The 15,495-nt window shown below is 53.2% G+C and overlaps 2 protein-coding genes across 3 annotated transcripts in view; one reads left to right on the top strand and one right to left on the bottom strand.

Annotated features, from left to right (window-relative positions):
* Positions 1-15,495, top strand: part of PPP1R7 (protein phosphatase 1 regulatory subunit 7) — a 136,763-nt gene that overhangs the window by 75,637 nt on the left and 45,631 nt on the right. The window lies entirely within an intron of this gene.
* PASK (PAS domain containing serine/threonine kinase) overlaps positions 1-15,495 on the bottom strand; it is a 48,784-nt gene that overhangs the window by 24,963 nt on the left and 8,326 nt on the right. For both annotated transcript variants that reach the window (XM_050752025.1, XM_050752026.1), the window contains exons 3-9: positions 13,483-13,715; positions 12,873-13,043; positions 11,844-11,984; positions 11,131-11,265; positions 8,670-8,930; positions 7,018-7,186; positions 3,947-4,103 (exon numbers count right to left, since the gene is read on the bottom strand). In XM_050752025.1, coding sequence (XP_050607982.1) covers positions 3,947-4,103; positions 7,018-7,186; positions 8,670-8,930; positions 11,131-11,265; positions 11,844-11,984; positions 12,873-13,043; positions 13,483-13,715 — 1,267 coding nt within the window. The remainder of the gene's footprint in view (positions 1-3,946; positions 4,104-7,017; positions 7,187-8,669; positions 8,931-11,130; positions 11,266-11,843; positions 11,985-12,872; positions 13,044-13,482; positions 13,716-15,495) is intronic.

Below are 15,495 nucleotides of genomic sequence, written 5' to 3'. Positions count from 1 at the left end.
AGCAACCTAGTAAAGGTACACCAGAGGCTCAGGAAGAGCACAGGACCGGGCACAGTGGCTCACACCTGTAATCCCAGCACTGTGGGAGGCTGAGCCCAGGAGTTCGAGACCAGCCTGGACAACACAGGGAGACCTCGTCTCTACAAAAAATTAAAAAATTAGCCAGCGTGGTGACACACACCTGTAGTCCCAGCTACCTGGGCGGCTGCAGTGGGAACCTCGCTTGAGCACAAGAGTCTAGGCTGCAGTGAGCTGTGATCGCACCACTGCACTCCAGCCTGGGCAATGGCCAAGACCATCTCAAAAAAAAAAAGACCAAGAGGAAGGAAGGGTGGGTTCCACAGAGAAAGGGATTCTGAGCCAAGTTCTGAGGAAAAGCAGTTTTCTGAGGGGAACTAGGGGTAGGCGGAGGGTCTGCGTCTGCCTGCATCTCTCCCTCCATCTCTCCCATCTCTCTCTCCCCTGCACCTCCCTCTCCCTCTCTATCCATCCCATGCTTGAGACAAACCCCATGCAAATGCCAGGAAACCGCACATCCTCCTGCAGGACCAGGTAAGGCAGGAGGCGAATGCACACCACGAGGGTCTCATAAAGTCCCTTGCCAAAGAGTCTGGGCAACCTCTGGGGCACAGTCTGGACACACAGCTGAGGCCCCTGGGCAGCCCTGCATCTTCACCCATGCTCTTGGGGCCTGAGTAGCAGACTGCTGCAGCCTCAGTACCCGTTCTCCTCTCCGCGGTCACCTGGGTCCGCGGCCCTTCCATCAAAACCCTTGGGCCAGATGTGTCTGGGGATTTCAGAAAAATCATATGGCCACTTGCTAGGGAGACCCCAGCAGGCTGGGGAGAGGGCCTCATGGGCATCCACTGCCCTGTGTCTGCAGCGAGGCCTCTGAATACTCAAACTGCAGAGGTCAAGGGAAAGCCACGAACAGCTTCACGTGCGCTCAGGGCCAATTTGACCATCCAATGCTTTTAGCATCAATTCTAAGAAAAATATTTCAGTGTTGGGGGCATTTTGGGTTTCACAATTTTGGCTAAGAGACTGTGAAACTGTAGATCTCTGACTTTCAGCAGGACAGCAACTCAGGAAACACAAGTACATCCTCCAGCTGCCCTGGCAGCCAGGCATCGCCATGCCACTCAGTCTGGCCAGCATGCAGTCAGGGCATGAAGGATGTGATCTGCCAAGTGCACACAGTCCCTTGAGCTGCTGGGACCTCAACCCAGGGCAGCCCCAGGGACCATAGGTCCTCCACTGGGGATGCACCAGGGCCTGGCCTCCGTGGAGATCCGAAACCCCCACCTGCTGTCTGAGCACATCACTTGGGGTCTGGTCTCTTCTAGTACCTGATCCACAGTCTAACAATTCACTCAGCTTCAGCATCCATTTGCTAACAATCAGACTGCACTCCCGGGATTACCAGGAAAACTAAAGGAGACAACTTAGAGGAAGCACCCAACTTAAATCCCTAGAACACAAAAGCACTCCGTACAGCTCACCTCCTTCCTTCATGCTTCCTACCCCTGTCCTCTTACTGTTTCAGCTTATTGTCCTGACCAGACCACAGTTCTCAGGAACACACCTCAAGTCTTCTGCAATGCTCATTTGTTGAATAAGTGAACGAGTCAGTGACTGAGCGGGTGAATGAATGGATAAATCTCTGTAGTCATAACTGCACTAGATGTGTAGTAGATGCTAATCAAACTCTTAGAACTCTGACATCCAAAAACGTCCAATCCAATAGAAAGACTAGGAATTGGCTGATCTTGGCCAACTCCCTTGGTACAACCAAGTCCTGGCAGATGAGTTGTGTCCAAGGTCCTGAGGAGAGCAACGGGCCACGTGGCCTCTGTCTGCCGAGACGTCCCAGACAAGGGGAGCACTGGCAAGGGGGCCCAGTCGCTAGTGCTGTGAGCACCCACGGGCCAGACTTGGGCCCTCAACGACGGTCACCCCATTTCAGCTTGGTGGCACCTCTGGAGAGGTGCACACAGCAATATTATTCATAGTAATATTGAAAACTCACATGTGTTGAGCGCCTGCTCTGTTCCACACAGTGGAAGGAGAGCAAGTAGAGCCAACAGCTGCTCTCTCACGTCACTGAACGTGGACACACAGTGGCAAATGGAAAACCAGGGAGGCTAAGCAAACAAGAGAAAGCACCAGCACGTCAGCCAGTGGGACAGTGGCTCATGAGCTAGGATGCCATCCAGGAGGCTTCGTTCCGAGGGGGCCTGTAGAGGAAGATCTGCAGGACATGCATGTGCATACACATACGCACACATTTAGGACAGTGTGCACGGTATAATCCCAGCCGTGCTAAAGGAAAGAAGCAGTAACATGTGAGCACACATATGCACATGCACACATAAAATTATAATATATAACTATAGTTGAATGCACAGGAAGAAGGCCTGGAAGGTTCTAACTGCTGACTGCGGTCCCCTGGGGGAAAGAGTGGGATTGGAAGAGGGGGACTGGAAGACGGCCAAGGGAACTGTCGCTTTTACCATTATTCTTCTATAATTAAAAAAACACATATTCATGTATTACATATTTTTAAACACACGTATTTTATATGTATCTATTACATATTTTTTAAAATAATTTCAAGACTAGAAAACACAACAAGGTGGATAAATATCACAGACACGGCGATGAGCAGAAGGCAGACAGAAGGAAATGGTGCGTCAGGCTTGACGGCAGGCAGTCTAACCTCCGCCCTGACCCAGGGCAGCGGGGTGTAGGGGGCACGGTGCAGGAAGGGACCCGGGGTCTGCAGGCAGCCAAGAAAGGGTCCTGGACCACCTGGGCACCTACAGTCTGGGCACCTTTACTGTAAACTGTGCATAAAAAGATTCTGGGCCGGGCGCGGTGGCTCGCCCCTGTGATCCCAGCACTTTGGGAGGCCAAGGTGGGGGAATCATGAGGTCAAGGGATTGAGACCAGTCTGGCCAACACGGTGAAACCCCGTCTCTAGTAAAAATACAAAAATTAGCCGGGCGTGGTGGCGGGCGCCTGTAGTTCCAGCTACTCAGGAGGCTGAGGCAGGAGAATCGCTTGAACCCGGGGGACAGAGGTTGCAGTGAACCGAGATCACGTCACTGCACTCCAGCCTGGGCAGTTGAGTGAGACTGTCTCAAAAAAAAAAAAAAAGATTCCGAAGAAGAAAATGGGTTAAACACACACACATGCTATGCACAATAGGACCATGAGAATAGAATGAGTTTTTATTTCTACTTTTCCAAATGTTCCTAATTCTCTAATATAAACTTCCTTTACTCTAAATAGAACATTTAAAAATATGCAGAGAACAGATTCGTATGACTTTGAAAATGATAAAATTAATCCCAGCACTTTGGGAGGCCAAAGTGGGCTGATCAAGAGGTTGGGAAATTGAGACCATCCTGGCCAACACGGTGAAACCCTGTCTCTACTGAAAAAAAATACAAAAAATTAACCGGGCGTGGTGGCAGGTACCTGTAGTCCCAGCTACTTGGGAGGCTGAGGCAGGAGAATGGCGTGAACCCGGAGGCAGAGGTTGCAGTGAGCTGAGATGGCACCACTGCACTCCAGCCTGGGCTACAGAGCGAGACTCTGTCTCAAAAAAAAAAAAGAAAGAAAATGATAAAATTATGTTATGTTTTCATCAGTTCTCTGAAATCTACCTAAACAATCTGGAACTCTCCATAGCCTGCTTCCTTATCCCTACAGTCAGATAGTAACAGCACGGTGCCCCCCCGTACAGGCTGATAAGGACTCAGCCAGGCAGCACAGAAAACCCAGCTGTCACTGTGTGTGGAACACAGCAGGCGCTCAACACACGTGAGTTTTCAATATTACTATGAATAATAGGCTGAATATTTCTCTCTGACATGTTCCTCATTCACTTACCATCTGCCTGGCCTTTTACTAAACCTTAACCTCCCACCAAGGGACTTACCCTGGAGCAGGCTGAGGAGACAGGCAGGAAAGGAGCTGGCTTCCAGTCCCCAGCTCAGTCTGAGTCCCGGTGACGATGTCTTGGCTTTCCACTAGCTTCTGGGTCTCATCTTGGGGCACAATGTGGCCACCAGCAAGCACGACATCGATCCTTGGATCTGGCAGCAACACCAAAAAAGAGTGTGTGCTTGTCACAGACACTCCCTAAAACGAACCTGCTCATTTGCCTGGAACTCACTGAGGCTCCCTTACAGCATGACCAGCATCGACCACCTTTCACCACCCCAGGCATCCCAGGTTCAAACCAGCGCCCTGTCTCTGCCTCCTGTCACCCTGCTGCTTGGCCCAGGACACCCGCAGCCAGCTATCATGATCCTTTTAACACCCAAGTCAGAGCACGGCCCTCATCTGCTGACAACCCTCCAACAGCTCCCATCTGACTCTGGGCAGAAGTCAAAGTCTTGGCCATGGCCCCCCAACCCTGTGGCCTCACTCCCCCAGGTCTCTCCACCTGGCCCTCTCTGGCCAGCCATCCCTGCCTCCCTGCCATACCTGAAGTATTAGAGGCCTTGGGATCATGGCTCCTGATCCCAGAAACACTGTACCTGGGTATCTACAAGGCTTCCCTAGGCCTCCTGGGCCCCCAAGTCTAAGACTGCACACCCTCTTTGCTTTCCTCCTGAGCTCTGGCCGCTTCCTGGGCTCCACATGTCACCTGGCTTCCTCCAGTCCCCATGAGGGCAGGGGTGTTTGCCCGCAGCGCAGCCTGGCACATGGTAGGGGATGAGTGTATGTCTCTTGGTTACATGAGAGAAAGCAGCCTGCATTAGGAAGGACCCTGGGAGGCCGGGCACGGTGGCTCACACCTGTAATCCCAGCACTCTGGGAGGCCGAGGCAGGTGGATCGCCTGAGGTTGGGAGTTCGAGACCAGCCTGACCAACATGGAGAAACCCCGTCCTACTAAAAATACAAAATTAGTCGGGCATGGTGGTACACGCCTGTAATCCCAGCTACTCGGGAGGCTGAGACAGGAGAATCACTTGAACCCAGGAGGCAGAGGTTGCAGTGAGGTGAAATGATACCATTGCACTCTAGCTTCAGCAACAAGAGCGAAACTCCATCTCAAAAAAAAAAAAAAAAGAAGAAGAAGAAGAAGAAGGACCGGGGAAGAACCCTAGCCCCAAGCCAAGGGAAGCCTGCTCTGTGACCAGGACTGTTGGGTGGTTCGGCATAACTTCTCTGAGAGGCATTTTTGACAATAACTAGCAAAAGTGTTCATTCCCTGAAACCAAAAGTTCCACTTCTAAGAATTCATCCTAAGGAAGCAATGTGAGAGGCACAGAAATGTTGTGATCCCCTCCCCCAACCACCAAATATCCGACAAAGAGCCTGTACTAAACACACAAGCGTGTGTGCACAGGTCAGGATTTGGAATTCTGGAAAAAAGGGAAGGAGAATATCATCAGTGCCAGAGGAAAAAGCTCGTATAAAGGATAGATTATAAGATAGAAAAACCCAGACACGATGAGGGGAACCACATGCTAAGGAAAGCCAGGATTGTAAGGAGAACCAACAGCCTAAGAAAGCATCTTTTAAAACAAATGTTACAATCCAGCTTCTAATGCCCCAGGCGAGACCCTGTGGGGAAGGAGGCCGGGGGCGTGTGCCAAAGAACTCACTTGAAGCCCAGAAAGCTTGTCTAGGTGAATGAGTGTCTGACGGTGGATGTTTATCTTACAAGGCCAGTCAGTCTCGTGAAGCTATAGTTTTCCTCAGTGACTGTATTAAATCCACTTTCGCACTCATTCAATACCCGAGTGACCGCGTGCAGGACAACCTCGCAAGCCAGCACCTGCCGACCCGCCTGGCCCCACCACGATGCAGAGCCCTGACGAGGCTGTGCTTTCTGCCAGCATGGGCCACTCTCTCTCTCTCTTTATCTCACGCCCACTGTGTCCTTCCATAGAACAGAGACCCCCACCCGACGCCACGCCACACCATTACCTGGAGCCTAGAGTCCCAGCCTGGCCCAGGACTCCAGAACCACACCCAGTGAGCCCATGCTCCAGGGGGCAGAGCCCATGGAGGCAGAGTCCTGGGGTCCCCACCAGGGCAGAGCCAGGGACAGGGTGCACCCCCACCCCATGCTTGTCAACAAAAGAGCGAGCACTGTGGAAGCAGCCAGGGGCCTGCTCCTTACCAGGAGCTCAGGCGTGGGCCCTACCGGGATATCAGTGGGTTCCACTGCCCCCCACTGCTCCCAGCCAGAGTGGGTCCCTCGGGACAGGAGGCAGTGTGCCTGTCTTCACATGCCACACACCTAAGACTGTGCATATGAAAGGGACTCGGGAGCATTTGTTGAAATAATTTAAAATGTTAAAACTATTTGGGATAAATATAATTAAACCAGGAAATACTGGTAGAACATTCAATTTAGGAATTGCAGTCAACCCTCAGTACACTCAGGGGATGGGTTCCAGGACCCCCAGAATGCCAAAATCCGAGCACCCTCAATTCCCACAGCCCACCCCACAGAACGCAGGTGCATGGAAGGTCAGCCCTCCACATACGCCAACTTCACCTCCCACCAATACTGGATTTCTGAGGTTGAAAAGAATCCGTGTATAAGTGGACCCTCCAATGTCAAACCCAGTTGTTCAAGGATCAGCTGTAATTGGATTTGCTACATGGATTCACTCAAACTACACGAAGCTATGTAAGTTTACTTAGAAAAGATAAGACTGTCAGTTAGCTGTGTCTCAGATATTGACTGTCAGTTAGCTGTGTCTCGGATGCTGTGTCTCGGATATTATGGACACAGGTGATGCAATCTTGGGGGGTTTTCTATTCTTCTCTATGCTCATACATTTGTAAGAATAACCTGTCACAGCCCCTGAGACAGAGAGGAACATCAAACCAGGAAACAGTCACCCCCCACTCCGCGCCCCCAGCACCCCTGAGCCTCTGGAGGGGCCGTAGCTCCTGTTCCTCCCAGCCCTGTCTCAGAGACATGGGGCTGTCTGGGACTTAGCAGCTGCAGGCGCATTCAGGAGGAAGAGGACGTGTCTTACCCTGGGCCCCCTCAGCGGGGTCCTGGCCCTGCCACGGGTCCAAGGTTTTCTCCCCACACCCACTCTCATCACCGACATCCAGGCAGCTGGCCAGGTCTGGGAGCTGTAATGAGCTGTCGTACGCAAGGTCCATGTAGCTGTAGAAACCAGGAATCAGGAAAGTGATATTCTAGAAAACAAAGTGGGGACATTTCAGAACCTGGAGGATCCACGCTGACCCACTGGACCGTCCCCCTGGGGGAGGAATGGACACAAGGAGAGCCAGTCCCTGAGGGTTCACCCTCAAGGTCAGGAGAGGCCTCGGGCCAAATGTCCCTGGACACACCTGAAGCCCTGCTGATGCTCAACATGTAATTCATGATTTTTCCCCTTTTCTTTTTTTTGTTTTTGAGATGGAGTCTCGCTCTGTAGCCCAGGCTGGAGTGCAGTGGCGCTATCTCAGCTCACTGCAAGCTCCGCCTCCCGGGTTCACACCATTCTGCCTCAGCCTCCCAAGTAGCTGGGACTACAGGCCACCTGACACCACACCTGGCTAATTTTTTGTATTTTTAGTAGAGACAGAGTTTCACCGTGTTAGCCAGGATGGTCTTGATCTCCTGACCTCGTGACTCACCTGCCTCAGCCTCCCAAAGTGTTGGGATTACAGGCGTGAGCCACTGTGCCCGGCCCCTTTTCTTTTTTTTTTTTTTTTTTTTTTTTGAGACGGAGTCTTGCTCTGTGCCCCAGGCTGGAGTGCAGTGGCGCGATCTCGGCTCACTGCAAGCTCCGCCTCCCGGGTTCACGCCATTCTCCTGCCTCAGCCTCCCGAGTAGCTGGGACTACAGGCGCCCGCCACCTCGCCCGGCTAATTTTCTTGTATTTTTAGTAGAGACGGGGTTTCACCGTGTTAGCCAGGATGGTCTCGATCTCCTGACCTCGTGATCCGCCCGTCTCGGCCTCCCAAAGTGCTGGGATTACAGGCTTGAGCCACCGCGCCCGGCCGCCCGGCCCCTTTTCTTAAGTAAAACATAAAAGCACAGTCTGCGGCAAGTTACAGCGACATCGACACATCTTTGGAGCAGACATCTGGCCTTTGGCCCCATGTTTACATATATCTGGGAGCCTATGTCTGCAAGCCTCACCTCACACGGACCACTAGTGGCCGGAACAGTGACGTGTGCCCAGGACAGAAGGACTGTGGGGCCTCCCAGCCTCCTCCCAGGCCAGGAGCTGCTCTGACAGATGCTTCCTCAAAGCTATGGGACACTGCCCATAGCATCCAGGAAGAACGCTAACTGCTTTTTAACTAACTTAAATTTAACTTAACTACAACTTAGCTTAGCTACTTTTTATTATTTCTACTAGGGTGAGAAATGAACCCTGGCAGTTGTGTCGTAAACCCTGGTCCATCAGTCAGACCAGATCTCTAGGGCTTCGAGGCATAGTGCTCCTCTCCCTCTCTCCAACGGTGGCTGCTGGGGAGAGGTGGAGAGGAAGGAGCTTGGCAGCTGTGAGCAGGGACCTCCCTCCCTGGACCCAAGGTCCCTCCTGGGTAACGGTGCGAGCTGGAGAGCTTGCCGGGCGTGAGGCCTGTGCCACACGCAAGCCTGAACTGCAGAGCACAGCAGCTTCCTCTGAGGGAACGGGGAGCCAGGCGCCCAGGGCAACCCCACCTTGCCCAGGAGCTCGGTCTTTCCGTAACCAAACAGCGTCAGTGCAAAGCTATGGTTGATGCCGTGGATGGTCCCATCTGGCAGGAGGGTGATGAGGCCGCTGATGGTGCAGAACACCCAGATAGATGCCCAGTAGCCCCTCGCAGGGGCCGCCTCACTGGGGGTCGCCTCCTCACTGTTGGGTTGGGATTTCAGTTTTAAGCTCAGAGGGAAGGTGGTGCCGTCCCGGGCTCTTCCAACAGACCTCTGAATCTTGAGATGCTGAAAGAAAGGCTTGTCGTTTAGCTCAAGCCGTGTTTCACATGGACAGAGCACTGAATCTGTGCTGCATCCGACCTGACTTCTACCCCACATGTCATCAGGGAAGGTCCCCAGGACATCTCACACACACACTGCTCTGCCTTCCTCTCCTCCCGGGCCTGCCTGGCCCAGGAAAGAGCCCTTCTGTGGGTGTGGAAGACTCAGTGTCCAGAGCCGCCCCAGGCACAGCGACCCCAGGGCAAGTGAGACACCCCTACTAAGGGGGCCGGGCACCAGCAGGGAGGGAGGACTGTGGGGCTCAGGCTCGGGGCTCAGCCACGTCACTGGCAACTGCCATCCTTGCTCTGGCCCCAGGATACTGGCCCCACAGGCTGCACCGCACCAGCTGTGCATCTGTGGATGTGTACTCCCACCCCTCTCAGCCTTGGGCAATGTCCCAGCTTCCACCTCTGTGGGTGGCCCAGTCCCACCCTCCATCCTCATCCCTCCTGCCTGCGGGGCAGTGGTTCCCACTGTCGCTCAGCTCTCAGCGGCCTTCTCGACTCCCCCATCACTCACACAACCAGACCCCTGTACTGCATTCCCTCTGCTTTAAGTACTTGGAATGCACTCGGTTTCCCAACTAAATCCTGATGAATACAGCACTCCAAACCGAAGTTTGTTTGTTTGAGACGGAGTCTCACTCTGTCGTCCAGGCTGGGGTGCAGTGACACAATCTTGGCTCACTGCAACCTCCGCCTCCAGGTTCAAGCAATTCTCCTGCCTCAGCCGCCTGAGTTGCTGGGATTACAGGCGCCTGCTACCACACCCAGCTAATTTTTGTATTTTTAGTACAGACGGGGTTTCACCATGTTGGCCAAGCTGGTCTCAAACTCCTGACCTCAGGTGATCCTCCGGCCTCAGCCTCCCAAAGTGCTGGGATTACAGGCATGAGCCACCTTCCCAGCCCAAACCAAAAATTTTTAAGTTTCTTCCCTTTATAGTTACAAGATGGCAAACTGGATCCAGGCCTGTGTGTCTGCCCTTGTTTAAAGGCTCACCCTGTAAAATGAGAGAACTGGAGGGGCCTGTGTCGGAGGCAGGGCAGCTCATCTACCCTGTCTTGAACATAGCATTGCCCCTAGTCAAGGTCAGAACTCAAGACCCCAGGCTCCCTGTGGCAAACACAGGCCCTGACCCAGTTCTGCTGAACCTCACATGGCCGCAGGCCCCAGTGAGCCAGACAAGGAATGAGCGGGACACAGGGTCCCCTTTCCATGGCTCACAGGGTCTGTCTCGATTTGCTGCTGCGAGGTGTTAGGTGGCTCCAGTGCGGGGCTACTAGGAACAGTGCTGCTGCTGAGAACACGCTCACGCATGTTTTCCAGCGCACATTCCTTTGAACACGTGGCTCAGATGGGTCAGAGGTTTGCTTCTGCTCAGACTCGGCAGATGCTGCCCAGCAGCCTCCTGGAGTAGTGGCACCGGCTGATGCTCCTGCCCGCTCTGAGGCCCAAGTGGCTACTGCTTTAGAGCAAAGGGCACAGAGAGAACAAACGTGGCGGGGAGCAGGGCTTCCAACCAAGCTGGGAAGCTTAAAATAGTAAATGACAGGCTCAGAGGGTGAAGGTCTGGTTTAAGGCAAGCCATAAAAGTGGGGAGTTCCCGTGGATGTCCTGAAAAGATCTACTTCTTGCAGCCCCAGAGCTGACTTCAGCCAAAACCAACTGTCCCGCCCCACCCTGCAGGCTGTTGGGGTGTGACATCAGTTCAGCTCAAGTAATGGGGTTCCCTGTGTGAAAGCCACACACTAGGTGGGAAACAGGCAACCTGGAGGATTCAGATGACTACTAGAGCCTCAGGTCATACCCCAACCTCCACTGCCCTCCAACGCTGCTCCCACAGCCCCCGACTGGCTGACGAGGCCGTCCTGCTTTGAGGGGAAACCTGACAATTGGCCAGTCCTCCCTTAAGACAGATCCCAACACCTGCCCCCAGCAGGCTCCAGGGACAAGACTCAGGGGACAGGAGTGGTCAGCTGGGAGACCACATAGGCTCCCGCCCTTGGTCAAGGCCTCAGCGCATAGTAAGCTCAAAACTGAGCACATCCCACCCTAAAGGCTGCCCCTGCCTCCTGAAACCCTTGGTCTACGTCTCCGGATATGGATTCAGAGCTAAGAACTCAACCCCATCACACAGTGCGGGAGGTCAGGAGCCCTACCTTTGGGATGTGCTGGCCAGAAGGAGGGAGCTGCACAGAAGGGATCAGGTCTGTGATGTGCTGCCCAGCCACGTCCTCCCCAGACACGTACCCGTGAAGATGAGCAAAGAGACCGTCGCATGACGTGATGGTGCCCTGGAGGAAAAGCCCAGTGCTCATCCTAAAAGCTTCTTGCGCTCCAGCTGTAAATTTCACTAAGCTTCAATATTTTCTAACTAAGCTTGCTTATTTTCATAAGCAAGACCCCAACATGATTTCTCCATCGGAAGTACAAGAGACATACACACATGAATTGGATAAGAGTATCACCGTCTTTCTCCTTCTACCAGAGATGTACCTAAATTGTGGGCTTTCTTGTTCTTCAGGAGCCTGGCCCACACCACAAGTCATTAATAACATCCAGTTCACACGTGAGGGCTGTCCCTAATGCCAGCTGCTATTCCGGGGGTTTTACACATATTATCTCATTTAAACATTGAAACAACCTTATGAGGAGTTATGATTATGCCCCGGTTTACAGGTGAGGAACTGAAGTATAGGAGGTTCGTTCCCTGCCCAAGCATACACAATCAGTGAGGGCACCACTGGGCACACCCTCCAGGCTCCTCATCCTCTCTTTCTTCCCAAAAGAATGAGACAGGGACCAGCACTTGCTGAAGAGGAGAACGCCGGCTCCAGCATCTGTGAGACATGAGGCAAAGCTGCACACTCACATCGCTCTGGAAAGCAACCCAGGTCGAGACCCTCTCCACGGGCTCCAGGACCACCACGCAGCATAGGCGGTGCTCCTGCTGCATCCTCTTCATCCACACAGACACTGGAATCTTCTCCCCACTACGGCTGATGACGTCCACCTGTGGAGACAGGTTCGCACCTGCATGCCATGGACCCAAAAGACCAGTCTGGGTGGAGCACCCACCTCCAGGAGGCCCAAACTCCAGGCACTGCAACGTTTTCAACTTCTGCTTACCTGTCCTTCATTTCAGAAATTTACCAAAGCACAAACAAGATTTCTGATACTGAACATTAAAATCTCCAAGTGCAAGTTTTATCAAGAGAGTTGATTTCATTCTCAGTTCACGGTAATATTGCGGGGTGAAAAAAGCAGTATCTGCTATTTCTTAAAGAAACAGACACCAACACATGGTGAATATCTTAATTTTTTTCTTCTTAGTAGTCAGTTGCTTGAACCAGTGATTTTCTGATACAATTGGTGCTAAGCTTTTTCCATGCCTTGGGCTCAGTCCTCCACATCCAACTCAGCTCACCTGTCAACATCCAGGTTGGACACATGGCACAGGTGAGAGAATCAACACTGTCTAGGAAAACACTTCCAGGCCCACAGCCCTGCCCACTCCCACAAACACCAAACAGAATGTAAAAATCAATAGACAATAAAACCATAATACTCTTGAGAATCTGATGTGGTACCCAGCAGGACTGCAAAACACTAGTGAAGCTACAGCCCTCAAACAAAGCAAGGGCCACCCACGACACCCCCCGGGAGTCCAGCCACAGCCACAGTGTCCATTCCTGTGACGATTCGTTTTTAAAGGGCCCCCACCCCCACTGCAACTGAAGCAGGGAAACAGCACCTGGGATGACATTTTCAGCTGAAGAAGCTGAGGTGCCCTGGTGCCACCCAACCCCTAGCAGAGCTCCTAGTGGGGAACACCGAGCTCTTCCTGCCGTACGCTGCTGATCTTGAGGCCAGACTGAGCTCTGCACCCGCACCCACTCACCACCGTGCCGAACACCACTGCAGCGTGGCCGTCAGCCTCCATATGCTCCTCGCTGAGGGCCTCAACCACATCGGAATCTGACCTCAGAAAGAACTGCGTGAGCTTCTGGCCAATCAGGTCCTGGCTGCTGTACCCCAGGAGCCTGCAAGCTTTGTCGTTAGCAACCAGGATCTGAGGAATCACAAAGAGGAACAAGGATGCAGACATCCCCAGCAGCTCCACCAGCTGCCGAGAACAGCCCAGGAGGACCACACAGAAGCCAGCCTTTTCCTGACAGATAGGGTCTCACTCTTTTGCCCAGGCTGGAGTGCAGTGGTGCAATCATAGCTCACTGCAGCCTTGAACTCCTGGGCTCAAGCGATCCTCCTGCCTCAGCCTCCCTGGTAGCTGGGACTACAGGTGTGTGCCACCACATCTGGCTAATTTCTTTGTAGAGATGGGATCTTGCTGTTGCCCAGGCTGGTCTTGAACTCCTGGGCTCAAGCAATCTTCCCACCTCCCAAAGTGCCCAAATGTTTTTCTAATTGCATTAAAACAAACAAATCCCAGGTTTAAGGCACAAACCCCAAACCCACGTCTATACAGCTGGATCTAAAACAGAAGCAAATACCTCTGTGGTCTTGGCATCGACAGTGAAGATGGCCTTGTTAGGGTTGCACACAGGGGCGGGAAGCAGGGGTGAGGACCACCCAGAGGACAGTCCCCGCAGCAGGGAGCAGCAGGACACACTGCCCCCAGGCCCGGCCGGGTCCGTGTGCTCGGGGGCGGCAGGGCAGTGCAGTTTACTTGTACAAATATTCTGGGCAGCCAGTGATGACAGACAGTAGGAGCTCCATCTGTCTTCTGAAAAGAGAAGCGAAGCAAAGCTTTAGACTTCACACAGCTGCCAGAGTCCACCTTCTGCCAAGTCCACAGCCCTTGCCCTTAACTCCTGCAAAAAGATCTAAGGATTAAGTCAGTCTGCACAGCTAATGCACACTCTCATCGTGTGTCTGAACATGGTCCCCAGAATCCACTGAGGCAACCACCAGGTCCACTCGGAAGCACAAACAGCACAAGATCAACACTTCTGTGTCTAAATTACACTCAAAGCCAGGCGTGCCTATAATCCCAGCTCTTTGGGAGGCTGTGGCAGGAAGGCTGCTTGAGTTCAGGAGTTCAAGACCAGCCTGGGCAACACAGCGAGACCCTGTCCCTATTAAAAATAAATTTTTTTTTTTTTTTTTTTTTTTTTTTTTTGAGACGGAGTCTCACTCTGTCGCCCGGGCTGGAGTGCAGTGGCCGGACCTCAGCTCACTGCAAGCTCCGCCTCCCGGGTTCCCGCCATTCTCCTGCCTCAGCCTCCCGAGTAGCTGGGACCACAGGCGCCCGCCACCTCGCCCGGCTAGTTTTTTGTATTTTTAGTAGAGACGGGGTTTCACCGTATTAGCCAGGGTGGTCTCGATCTCCTGACCTCATGATCCGCCCGTCTCGGCCTCCCAAAGTGCTGGGATTACAGGCTTGAGCCACCGCGCCCGGCCTAAAAATAAAATTTTTAAAAATTACTTGGGCATGGTGGTGTGCCCCCGCAGTCTTATCTACTCAGGAGGCTAAGGCAGGAGGATTGCCTGAGCCCAGGAGTTGAGACTGCAGTGAGCTATGATTGTGCCACTGCACTCCAGCCTGAGCAACAGAGTGAGACCTTGTCTCAAAAACCAAAAAAGCTTAATCACATTCAAAGGTCCCTTCCTTCCCACTGTCTGTCCTCCGTCAGTCATTCCGAGACCCCACAGCTACTCCGGCAGCTGCCCCATCACTTACTCCTTGGAGGCGTCCTTCAATTCAAGAGCTCCTTGTGCAGCGTTCTCACTCTCAGCAATGCCTCCAATGGCTCCCAAAACCCTCAGCCCAGTCATTCCTCAGACCTCACGCTCCTCCCACACCACCTTCCTTGGGCACCTGGGCTCCCCCACCTCCCACCCTCTCACCTCTCAGTGACCCTGGTTCTATCTCACCCATTCCTCGGTAGCTTTAAATACATCTAAACTAGAAATGCACTGAAGACTCCCACACTCGCACCTCCAGCCCAGACCTCCCATGGCCCACTCACCCTCTTCCCCATCTCAGGAGACACCAGCTGCATTCTTCTAGTGCTCAAAACCAAGCACCCAAGACCTGGCCCTTCCATTTCTCTCCCATCCCCTCCCCTCCGTGTCCTTTATCCAGGAACCCTGACTTTCTCAGTGAGTGGCCTGACCCCAACCATTCTCTGAGGCTGGAAGCCACATGGCCATCCAGCCACTCTCTTGCCCCTCCTCTTCCTAGACAGCAGTCACCAAGCACAGCTCCTCCTCATGTCTCAAGGCCCTGTGCCTCTGGCTCCCACCCCTGTTCCTCATGCAGCCACCAGAATGATGCTCCAAAACAGGAACACACCTGTCAACACTCACTGAGAACATTACTGATCAGCGCCTGGGTGAAGCCCACTCCCAAGGGCACTGCATGCCTCCCAGCCCAGCCCTCCCTGCAGTAACCCAGGCGCTCTCCACAGGGCCCTCCGCTCTATACCCTCAGACACCCCAGTGCACAAGCTCAGCTCCAACACCCTCCTACTCCAGTGTTGAAGTGCCCCTCGGCCTGGAGA

The sequence above is a fragment of the Macaca thibetana genome, chromosome 12 (genome assembly GCF_024542745.1).
Source record: "Macaca thibetana thibetana isolate TM-01 chromosome 12, ASM2454274v1, whole genome shotgun sequence".
Classification (NCBI taxonomy): domain Eukaryota; kingdom Metazoa; phylum Chordata; class Mammalia; order Primates; family Cercopithecidae; genus Macaca; species Macaca thibetana.
Note: the sequence above shows the minus strand (reverse complement) of the source record. Positions and strands in the feature narration are given on the sequence as shown.